Source organism: Xenia sp. Carnegie-2017, unplaced genomic scaffold (assembly GCF_021976095.1).
Source record: "Xenia sp. Carnegie-2017 unplaced genomic scaffold, XeniaSp_v1 HiC_scaffold_20, whole genome shotgun sequence".
NCBI classification, from domain to species: Eukaryota; Metazoa; Cnidaria; class Anthozoa; order Malacalcyonacea; family Xeniidae; genus Xenia; species Xenia sp. Carnegie-2017.
In genome coordinates this window covers 8,635,680-8,647,711 of record NW_025813483.1, presented here as the reverse complement: position 1 = coordinate 8,647,711, position 12,032 = coordinate 8,635,680, and the positions used below count along the sequence as shown (strand labels likewise).

The 12,032-nt window shown below is 34.8% G+C and overlaps 1 protein-coding gene across 1 annotated transcript; it reads left to right on the top strand.

The window, feature by feature from the left end:
* The first annotated feature begins 258 nt into the window (after positions 1-258).
* Positions 259-9,939, top strand: LOC124442501 (transmembrane protein 39A-like). The gene is made up of 8 exons (XM_046993007.1): positions 259-453; positions 818-1,016; positions 2,376-2,459; positions 3,317-3,471; positions 4,105-4,408; positions 7,435-7,625; positions 8,436-8,559; positions 9,656-9,939. The coding sequence occupies exons 1-8, from the start codon at positions 263-265 to the stop codon at positions 9,863-9,865; spliced, it is 1,458 nt and encodes a 485-aa protein (XP_046848963.1). The 5' UTR covers positions 259-262; the 3' UTR covers positions 9,866-9,939.
* Positions 9,940-12,032: the final 2,093 nt, after the last annotated feature.

Below are 12,032 nucleotides of genomic sequence, written 5' to 3'. Positions count from 1 at the left end.
AAAATATTCCTTTGTAACACCACCAACATAGCCAATGAATTTAAAGTGATATCCAAGAATGTGTTTGCAGCAGTTTACAAACCATAATTTTAAGCTAAAAATATCGAGAAAGCCAGTCACTTTTTTCGTCCGATCAAGCAATTTCATTCCTCTCAAGCAATTCATTCCTCTCAAGCAATTTCATTCCTCTCCCCCCCTGCTTTTAAAACGTCTTTCTCCCCTCCAAAGCATTGTGTATCAGCAGGAAATGCAAAACTCCAGCATGCTTCCTGTACTCATGCTCAAGCAGGCATACAATTCACAACCCTGTCTTTATTTATGCTTTCATGTCATTTTGTTTCATCGCTACAAAAGAGTTTATTTTATGCCGGCTGGCCGAAAGATTGCATCTTCAAAAAACAACAGGTCGAATGTAAAAGCTCATTATGATTCACGTGAAGTTTACAATCTTCGGTAAGCGACAATGAATGCTGTGTTGATGTTTTCCAATGAATACGTTGTAAAGCATATCTATTATATTTGGTCCAATACTGTACAAAAGCAATCTGCAACGTAATGATATTACTGCTTTGGTTATAGTAATAGTTTTTCCTGCTAAGTTATTTTCAGGCATATGTCAAATTAACGTTGTGTATTTGCGTTTAATATAATATACGTTTGTATTTTTCATACCCTTGAATGAAAATGCCAGAAATACTCCTGTTTCCCTACATTGGCGTAGTATAAATAATCGCATTGTTGAATAAGCAATAGTTATGTCGTTTGCATTGTCAAATGTAGAAGAAATTTACGGGGTTTTTTCATTTTTCTCAAAAAGGAATATGCCTGCCAATTCGAACGTAGCATCACCGACTTCGTCCTCCTTAACTACAAGAGTTAGCACTCTAAACAAACCGCTTATTTATCATCGAGATCATCCTATGACTCCCGTTTTTACAGCTCTTGGTTTTGAATTCTTTTATTTGGTTTACGGACTTATCGCATTGCTCAGTCAGTATGTGAATATTTACCAAATGGTATGTATTATATTTGTGTTTCGTTTTTACGTCGACTTTTGTTTACATTGTGTTAGAGAATTCAAACAATTTCTTTGAAAGGCGTTTGAAAGTAATGCAATGTGCTTGTTTGTGCAAAAGTTGAAAAATGTACATTTTGTACATATAGTACCTCATATCATCACCTGTAATTGTAAATTGATATCGCAAGCTTTTGTCATTTTGAAGTGCTTGATATTGTAACTTGGCCAATGGGGTTTGACGTTCACATGCGTTAAATAAGAAATATTTTTTCGATTGATTTTATGTCTAAATGATCAAATGATGATTTTAAGATCTTTAAAAAATTTAATATTTGCAGCCATCCACTTCTGTATTTCCTAACACATTTTTATTGGTTGATTTATTGATATTTGATTGGGGATTTTTCACAGGAAGATGTTGCTTTGATCAATTAAGAGTATATTATTAACAACATTGGATGAGTTAATCAACAGAGAAAAAAATTTTTACTACGAAATTCTTTTCGAGTTTTTTTCTGTGCTTTTAATAAAACAGTGAACACTTTAAACAGTGTACAGATTAACAATGTACACTTTGCACTTTGTTTTATTTAAAATATAAAAAATGCCCATCACTCTTTCAAACTTTCAAAACAAGGTAATATTATGCATTGATTACAAGCATTCAAATTGGCATTATTTGTAACCTGATGTCAATATGATGTTTTATGGTATGATGTAAATAGCAATAAGAACAAAAGAAAGTTGACACATTAGAGTGGTAGTGCACTACATGGTTCAATAAATACACATTTTAAAGTTATTAGTTTATTGCTACATCATACTTTGCTCATTGGTGTATGTATTTCTTTCATTGTTACTCTATGTTGCTGCATGTAAAAACTAATCTTGATTTGAATAAGACTTTTGGTGTGCATTTTCCTTGAAAAAATTGCAATTGGTTTTTCCTTACTGATTCACACACGACATAGAAAGGAATCATATAGCTTGCAAGTAGAACAAATAAAACTTGTTGATGTCGAAAGGTTGTCATCTCATCAAGAGAGAAAAATGTTTTTATGTTTTTGTGAGAAATTATTGAAAATGTTTATGTGTGACTGTGTATGTTGTAACAAGGTTAACCTCATCATTAATAGAACAATTAAGCTATGTTTTTAACTTCATTTTTATAAATGAAAAAATGATAAATAAAATAATCATTCAAACCAAAAACAGTAAACATTTGGTTGCAACCCATTAGCCATTCCTGTGATTTCACCTAAAACAGTTCTCTTGTTTTATCGAATGCAATCCCTTGATGGAACCACAATCTCTCCTTCATCGTCCTTTGCTTTATTCTCTTCTATTATCTCTCTAGAACTATCACTTGATTAATTACCAAGAAGTTCTGGTCATTGCTCTCTTCCTTATGAGAAGAGTTGGATGGATTGTTTTTAAGCAGGTTGAGTAATCATTCTTTAATTCCAGGGCTTAATTTCATATTGAGATGTTCCTTTATGCATGATATGCATGAACCAACAACAGTCTCTCAAACACATACATAGAACATTGTGCAGGAGTAAAAGATGTTAAGATATTTATGTTCTTCTTATGTTTATCATAGTCCTTGTGCTTATTTGCTATAGCTTGGTACTTATCCCCTATACCACTCACACACAATGCTTGGGTGCTACTCCAATGCTAATTTGGGGGGGGTATATTCATATATTCACTTGTGCTTGACTGATTTCCTTTGAGAGTAAATTGGCTTTCTAAAGAAATCAGTTGGATACAACTGAAAATGCAAATACACTCTCTCCCAATAAACGTACTAGTGCATTCCCTGAAATAATCTATATCTTCCATAGGTTCAGTGGCGAAGCCACTCCAGTCATTTATATTCTCCTACAATGCAAATTTTTCAGCAAAATTATGATTCATTTCTTTAGAAAATTTCTTCCATCTGTTGTTTTTCCAGTGAATGAACACAAATATATTTTCATTGTAGGAGTAAAAGCTTAGCAACTGCACAGGTTTATGTACCATTTTGTTTAAACCTTTGTTATCTGGACTTTGGTTTCATGATTGTTGTTCATGTGCAACAATGACCACTGAAGTGTTAAGGACATGGTACTTGCTCCCAAGCACATCTTTATTTTTTCTTAAATATAAGTTGAATCAACTCATATAGAAAAAAATTAATTGCTATTCAATCTCATTCAATTAATCTGGGTTAATATTATTTATCAAACCATTCACTAGTAACTTAGCTCAGTACCATTTCACTATTATGCTTCGTGACTATTTTCTATATTCCAGATTGTGCTGATCAAGGAGATGACATCAGTGTGGATTGTTTGTTCTGCGCTTCTCAAAGGACTTATTCTGGTGCTTGTAATGGCTGCATTCATGATACTGATGTTGCAGCTGTACCGAACCACGTCGCTTGTGAATATCTTACTCTTCATTTATCCGTATGTACTTCACGTAAATATTCTAAATCAGATCGAGCTTGACCAGCCAAAAAATGGTGTTTTTTTTTGCACCAAAATTCGACATTGTATTGTTTGCAAGTTTGTTGACAATAATTTACTCCTGTGCAATGAAATGGCATTGGACCGTATCTAATAATGTAGTATGTTAATAACAATAAGAACAAAAGAAAGTTGACACATTAGAGTGGTAGTGCACTACATGGTTCAATAAATACACATTTTAAATTTATTAGTTTATTGCTACATCATGCTTTGCTCATTGGTGTATGTATTTCTTTCATTGTGCTTGCAAGTAGAACAAATGAAACTTGTTGATGCCGAAAGGTTGTCATCTCGTCAAGCTTAAATGAAGAGAGAAAAATATTTTTATTTCTTTGTGAGAAAATATTGAAAATGTTTATGTGTGACTGTTTGCGTATGTTGTAACTTGGTTAACCTCATCATTAATAGAACAATTAAGCTATGTTTCTAAATTTATTTTTATAAATGAATTGTTGACAATAATTTACTCCTGTGCAATGAAATGGCATTGGACTGTATGCAATAATGTAGTATGTTGAAGGTGGATCGTATTGAAATGTATCGTTTTTGTTTTTTGTTTACACATCGTAGAACAATGACCTATCTTTGGGTGTTTGGTTTCACGATGGAGCTAAAGCTAAAGAAAGTACTTCCTAAAGTCATACATCAAGGATGCGTGCCGAGGAACAAAGTCTTGTCGAGTGATTCGGGAAGCAGTTGTCAGGCTGACAACGAATTGCGTTTCAATCAACGCCATTGTTCGGTATCTCCGGACGTCGTACGGTCGGAAGCCGAAGGACACAGACTGGATTTCAATTTCAAAATCAAAAGAGTCCTCTTTCAGTCATTTATATGCGCGTATTACGTCGGCTTTATTCCGATGAGATTTTCAAAGGTAAGTTGTGATTCTTTCATTACGGTTTTTTTCAAAGTATTATGTGAATAAGGCAGTGGTGTAGCCAGGATTTTCTATCAAGGGGGCAGTCAAAATCAGTTTTATTTACTTCTGTACCGAATCGGTGGAGACTCGAGGCCCGGGTTAAAAACAAACGCTATCAGGTCGAAGAGAGAGAAAAGGAAGACGTGTAGGTTTTCAGAAAGATGCGAGAAAGGCAAACGGCCGAGAGTATGGATTTCGAATGTTGGACATGTGAAATAAAAAGCTAAAGAGTTGGTGGTCTTTTAGGAAAAATTAATAGATGGGAGAATGATAAGGGTTTACGACTAAGAGCATGGACTAAAAATGAGGTGAACGTGATAAGAAGCTAGCGAGTTGATGGTCTTTAAGGAAGAGTGGAAAAAGGCTCTAGACCAGGGGTTCTTAACCTTTTGTTGGTCACGGACCCCCAAAACATTCTAATGAAAGCTTTGGACCCCTTTAGAAGAAACACATCGCAATTGTCAAAATTAGCTTTTAATTAACTTAGTAATATAGTCCAGAAATTTGCAGACCAAACAGAAGCAAATTAATAATTCAACGAATAATAATGAATAATAAATCAATTACCGAGTCAATTAAGTTATACAACAATTACAAAACCATAAAGAATCAAAAAATACAGTGCAGTAACCAATAAGTAGAACGCAAATAACTTTTTAAATCAATGCGAAGGTTGCACGGTTTTTTGTTCAATCTATTTATTCTATTACGACATAGACTCTATGTCGTAATAGAATCATACACAATGTCTATGTCATAGACATTGTGTATGATTACATAGGCCTATTTATCACAAATGCGATGTGTAAGAAACATTAGACTACTAATTATAAATGCACAATAGAAAAGAAAAACATGTCAATCATACTTCAGTTAAAATTTAACTGTTAAATATACATATCGAAGGCGAAAACATCTTGTTTTTATTCCGTCCAAAGATTTGTGAGCATATATTTCGAACGATCATTAAACGATGTTGCTTTTTTAGGTTCTAATCGGTCAATAGAAATACGTAGCCTACTGTAGATATTCTTATTTGGATTTGCGGACCCCTTAAAGCACCATCATGGACCCCTTAGGGGTTCATGGACCCCAGGTTAAGAACCCCTGCTCTAGACAATAAAGATAACTGAAACACGAAGGCAAATGTATTCTTGAGGACAGGCAGAAAAGCACGTTGTATTTGTTTTGAAAAAAGTATAGAGAGACTTGGTATTTAAATAGGGCAGGCGTGAGTGCGTACAGATAAGGAGGTTGGCAAGTAGGAAGGTTGTAGGATTAATTGATGACAGGTAAACAGGAGTACAATAGGATGGATAAAGAGGACTGAGAAAAAATGGTTTAAACAGATTAGTAAAGCAGAACATAGAGATTTGGACGTTGTTCACCAGATAATGGCAAGTATGGAGAAAGAAGTAAATGTTTTAATATAAGAAGGAAGTATTGTGAGGAAATGGAAAGATTGTTTCGAAAAATTGATAAATATATAAAAGGATAGAGTGTGAACTGGACAAGGTAACCACTATATATCATGTATTGGCAAAGGTAAGCAAAGATGTTGGTTAGTTGCTTGGTTGCTTAACATTAACTACAGTTCTGAGCGATGGAATGGAGAATGCGTGGAAAAGAAGTGCAGAAGCGTCTGCATACCAGATGGATTGGAAAGAGAACAGTTTCAGGTTTGTTATGGTATAAAATATTATCAGCAAAAATGAAAGGAAAGGTTTATAAAACGGTTGTATGGATCAGAAACAGTATGATGAGAAAAAGATTGAAAGTAGAACTGCAAGTTGAAGAGATGGAGGTGTTAAGGTTCGATTCAGGAGTGAGGCTGTTAGAAAGGTTCAGAAACTAGTATATCAGAGGTGGAGCACATGAAGGCAAATGATTCGCTGTTGTGAGCTCTGAGAGGAAAAGGTGAAGAGAGGAAGAGATAGTTTTACGTACACCAATATTGTGCATGTTATTCAGCAGGTCTGAGTATTGTATACTCTGATTGTATGCTCTTGTGATTGCATGCTCTGATATAGGTTGACGTTGATTCGTTTCTATCGGATTTATAGTATCGCATCGTATAGTAGATTCCTTATAGCGTGGCAGGTATCCATCTATTGTAGTATTACATGATTGGAATCAAAATTATGTACATCAGCCATTAATTAATTGTTACTCGCCCGTTCAAAAACTCGGGTTGTACTATCACCCCACTTATGTCATCATATAGTATTTCTATAATCTATTGTATATTGAAGAATTTTCATTGTAAACTTAATAACCCAACATAAAACTTCTAATAAAGTCATTACGACAACAAATTAGAAATAAAAATAAAAGCTTTTTTTATAAACGACGTTTTGTCTTTCACTTAAAACATCTCCAGATAAAATTATAAATATTTACGCGAAGCTTTAAATACAAGCAGATATTTACAGGATGTTAAATTGCATAAGAGGAAAGTACGAAGTTTGGATGACAGGACAGAATGGAAAGGGCAATATTAATGAAAGATTGAATGGCAAAGTATTAGAGAAGTTGAAGAGGGATTGAGTTGCCTTGGGTGTTGAGAGAGGGTTTAAGCTTATATATGAGAAGACTTTCAAGAATCATAAGGTCATAATTGTCAGAGAAAGAGGAGAGATTATTATGTTTATAATGAAAATGCACTTTCTGTCTGGCAAATATCTGGCCACGACGTTGAATGATTCTAATCTATTGTATATTAAAGAATTTCTGTGCATTCTGTGCACTTTAAATTTTAATAATGATGCTAACGACGACTACTGAACTTCGTTTTCATTAGTCGTAGCCTGACGTCACTGATCTCGTGACTTTCAGTGTTACTTTGAAATTCGCTTATCAGCTGCATTCTTCGTGATTCAGTTAAATCATTCGTTAATTCGTACGTCATCAAGGTAGTTGAATATTTGTGAATTTGGTAAACTTTGAACTTTCTCCAAAATTCTACGTTTTTAATGTTTCAGCGTTTCTACGTCTACTATGACGTATGGTGGTCCTGTCAGCATGTTGTCCTTGTTTGGATCGGCTCCATGATTCTTCTCATGAAGTATTTTGTTCCATTACATTATTGCTACTCGCTTAGTAAGTGCGCTGTGCATCTCGGAGCGTGGGCCGAGCACGAAGAAGAGGATGAAACACTGAGCAATCACAGAGAGTAAGTTACTCGTTTTTCTATCGTCGTGTATCTCCTCTTTCTTACTATCAATTTGACTTTGAAAGCGTGTATCAGTGGCTCAAGATTTTTCTTAGGCTTCATAGACTATACGTAGTGTATGGCATAAACGTCTCTTTACTCTAAAACGGTTTAAAATAGTGGAATGTCAGTTTCTAAAACTGCTGCTAGTTCTCGGAAACATTGCAAAAAATCGTCTTATGTGACATCACTTATGAAATTGTCGTGGTTTATTACTGTTGATCAGGAAAATGGGACAGACACTTGACGAATTTTACTGCGGGAGGAGGGGTGATAAGTTCTACAATCTCCGGTCAATGTATGTTGTATGTATCAAAATGTAAATAAAAAAAACTTATTCAAGATAATCGCCATCTGGAAAAATCAACCTGTGTACAACACAGTGGAAGAAACGCCTTTTAGTGCTATAAATCCTGGCTCAAAACAGCTTAGACTTCTTTGCGCAATGGATAGATGTTGCTCTTAACCCTTTCTCTCCCAACGTTGTCTTAGGGCAACATCAAGAAAAACGTCCAAAACGCAAAGGATAAAGGGTTGATCAACAAAGCCATACTGAAACTACTAAATTTAGACAAAGTGCTGGATCGCTTGCAGAATAAAAACGCTGAATCCCCCCCCCTCCATTTATTTGTTCTACTTTATTATTTCGAGATTATAGAGGGGAGACAACTGTCCTCTCTTCCACCCACCAGCTCACCATCAGTGAAGTAAATTATTGCTATGAAAGCGAAAAGCTTGTTTTTAATTTGGTAATCTCGTGTTATTTGATAGTTGGTCAGCATTGACAAGTTGGCCCCAGGACGTCGTCGTGAATTACAAGAATAGAAGGCTTTACAAGTCGTTAGGAATACAAAATGTTGCCGATCCAGGAGATGTACATCATTGGAGATTTTACGTAAGAAATTCATGTTTCTCTGAAGAAGTTGTGATTTTTACGCTTAAAGTAACATGACGTGAAGAACAGTTGGTATTTTTACATGACTTGTTGCCATTAGTACATTAGGATTTGCTAGTGAAATTGCCCTTTCTCAGAAAAAAATTATTTGCGATATTAAATCTTTGTGTAATTTCTAACATATATCAGTGAAAAAAGTTTTCAATTTGGTCCAATCGTTCCAATTTTATAGTGGTTTATTGTTTCCTTTTATTGGACCCTTTCCATCGTAGCATTGAGTCAGGGGTCAAATTCTGATGTCATCTAAGGTGGTTGGTATGTATACTTTGTAACGACGTGTCCCTTGTACGACGTCACAAATGTAAGTCGTTCCAGACTTTTCTGACGACGGACAAGGTCCTTAAAAAAAGCAATTTTGCCAAATTCAAACCACTATAAAAATGGGACAATTGGACCAAACTAAAAACTTTTGTTACTGATGTGTTAGACATCACATCTAAATTTAATATCGCAAATAAAAAATTTTCCGGACAGGGCACTTTAATTATTGCTATAAACATGTCTATTTACTTATAATTGTGATAGGTATAATCCATCATGTGGGCGATTTTCTCGTCTCGTGTGTGATATTTACAGAAGCGAAGTCAAAAAATAGTAAAACACTGCAACTGCCAAACTGCCTCATGTTTTAGTGTTTGCCACTTACATGTTAATCTATGTGTTAGATCTTTCCTGATGAATATATTAGACTAGAGTACATAAGAATTCAAGTTTCAACATTAGATTACTGCTGATGAAGACATTAGACCTTGTGTATATAAGGACTCAACTTTCAATATCAGATCACTCCTGATATAAGGACACTCGACTGGAGTATTTAAGGACTAAAGTTGAAAACTTTAGATCACTGCTGATGAAGACATTAGACTGAAGCATATAAAGACTTGAGTCTTAACGTTAGATCACTCCTCATTTTTCTGAATGTTTTATCATTGCTTCACGATTGGTGAAGGCATTACACTAGAAAATGTCCTGTAAATGTTAGGACTTATTATGGTATAAATCCCACACATTTGAAACATTTTTTCTAATTTAGTTCGTATTTCAAACACCAACTCGTCTCATCAACTGGCTGCTATTCGTCTTGTGTATCGTCATTTTCTATCAACTGGTCATGCTATATAGATTTCCACTGTGGCACGAAGTCGTCTCATTGTGCCTGCTGCTCTTGTTAAATTACATTGTCCTATTTAAATTACTCCGTGATCGCTGGGTTGCCATGGCAATGGAATTGAAGCATACTTAGTGCGAGTCTGGTATTTTTTGCAATTGTTACTAATTATTTAAAGGTTTTTATGAGCAATAAATTAAACAAAACAATTTTGATATGTATTTATTGTTAAATTCGCCTGTCCATCTTTGTTGGCAATGCAACTAAATGTGTTACGTCTTGACATACCAAAAGTACATTTTATAATAATAGCAATAATTGGCTTTATCCGCGGTTGCTGATTTGCATCTAGGCGATTTACTCGGATCGAAAAGCAATGTGCTTTCATGCTATCGGCTGTTTTAATAGCACGAATATTTCATTGACCGCATCACACATGGTTGACAAAAGTACATATTATAATAATAGCAATAATATGGCTTTATCAACGATTGCTGATTTGTGTAAAGGCGATTCACTCGGTTAGAAAAGCAACGTGCTTTCATGTTATCATCGGCGCTTTTAACGGCACGAATATTTTATTGACCGCATGGTGGACAAGAGTACATCTATAAATAAGTAAATAAATAAGTAAAAGCTCTCAATAGTGACTTTACACAGTCCCAGAGCCAAGAAATGTTTCATGTAGTATAACTGTGTGAGCATCTCAAATGATTTTCGTTTTAAAATATGTACGTATGTGTAATGTGATGGCCAAGAAAAGTATCGAACTGAGAGTTGTAGTAGAGCCTATTATGGTAAAGTATCTATCAATATGATAACCACAACATGATCTTGGAATAGACTGACACGCACATATCATGATTATACAACTAATATACTTACACACAAACGCTGGGAGACTGAGAGATACATAGATGACACCATATAATTGTTGGTGTTAATAAATGTGTTACGTTGATCTTGTGCTGGTTGGCAACAAATTGAACAAAATACACAAAACATCCTTTAAGCTCCAGTTAACATGACTTAATTGGTTATTGGCTGAGTTCAAACTTTCATGTCAACTGCAACATATACATGTAAAGATCAATAATTTAAATGAAGCAATTGCTTTGCTACCGCTTGCCTTTAGCATGCAAATTTTTGTAAAATGAACTTTGGAAAACTGCTCGTCAATTATTCCCAAATTAATATTAACATATTATACATAAATACAGTGTTACTTCTTGCATGTTCTTCTATAAATTGAATTAGTTATATAAGAATTTGAAGATAAAATGTGACACAATTAGTTTGTCTATATTAAGTGAAAAAATATAATAGATATTGCAGTTTGTTGCTTATCATATCAATCGCATGTTTAAAAAATTGCTGTGCTTTTTTGTACATTTGGTGTTGTGTCGTTTATGGCAGATGATAAATGATGGAAAACACCCAATACAATTTACAAATGACAGTTTTTGCCTACTCGGGGAAAGAGGCAGCAATCCTTTGCAGTAGTAACTCCTAGTTGCTAAAGTATATCAAATCAGGCAATAGTTACGAGGTGGTTTTCATTCTTGTAGCACGTTCAGTGTGGCGTTTAATGCGAGCGGATGTCTCACAATGTGCTTCGTGCAACAAAACGTTTATAGTAACATTTCTGCTAGCTTGACTAGTATGAGCCGTAAAAAGTTCTGAAAGAGCAGCTTAATTGAGCCACCTAACGAAGATGGTCTTCGAGGAACTAAATGATGTGGAATAAGATTATTTGTTCATACTCGTATTCAGTTTTACCCGACGGATTTCTTTTGAAAGTGAACCAGCGATGGCCTTGATGAGATTCTCTAAACGTTCGCTTAGCGATCTCAAAGCTACCAAAGTATGAACGCCTGAGAAGTGATAAAATTGCCCCTGGCCTTAGGATGTAAATTATTATTCGGTGTTAGTGGGGGTGGAAAATGCAAATATATGACTTTTTCAATAGTTCAGAGAGAAGGTGGGGCAAATTTTCACAACAATTATTAGAATTTTAGCAAATTATTTGAAAGGCTGCAGCCTGGCCAACCCCCGCTTCTGATGGCGTTTGTATAGAACCATAATGCTTTAATGAGTCAGTTGTCATAAGCCAAAGATTCTAAAGGAGAGCAGTCGTTAAGAAATACGTATAACGGAAAAATTTCCATGTATTAAGGTAATTTCAGCTAAAGGAATGTATGGTGAATGTCATGTGAAGAGTCATGTGAAGAATGCTATGAGAAAAATTGTTGAAAGGATAATTCCTTTTAAAAATCTTAAAGCATTCCAACTGATTCCAACA

Coding starts and splice junctions, on each gene's coding strand:
- LOC124442501 (XM_046993007.1), top strand. CDS start 263: ATGCTTCCTGTACTCATGCTCAAGCAGGCATACAATTCACAACCCTGT. Junction 1,017..2,375: donor ATGTGAATATTTACCAAATG/GTATGTATTATA, acceptor TTATCTCTCTAG/AACTATCACTTGATTAATTA. Junction 8,560..9,655: donor TACATCATTGGAGATTTTAC/GTAAGAAATTCA, acceptor TTTCTAATTTAG/TTCGTATTTCAAACACCAAC.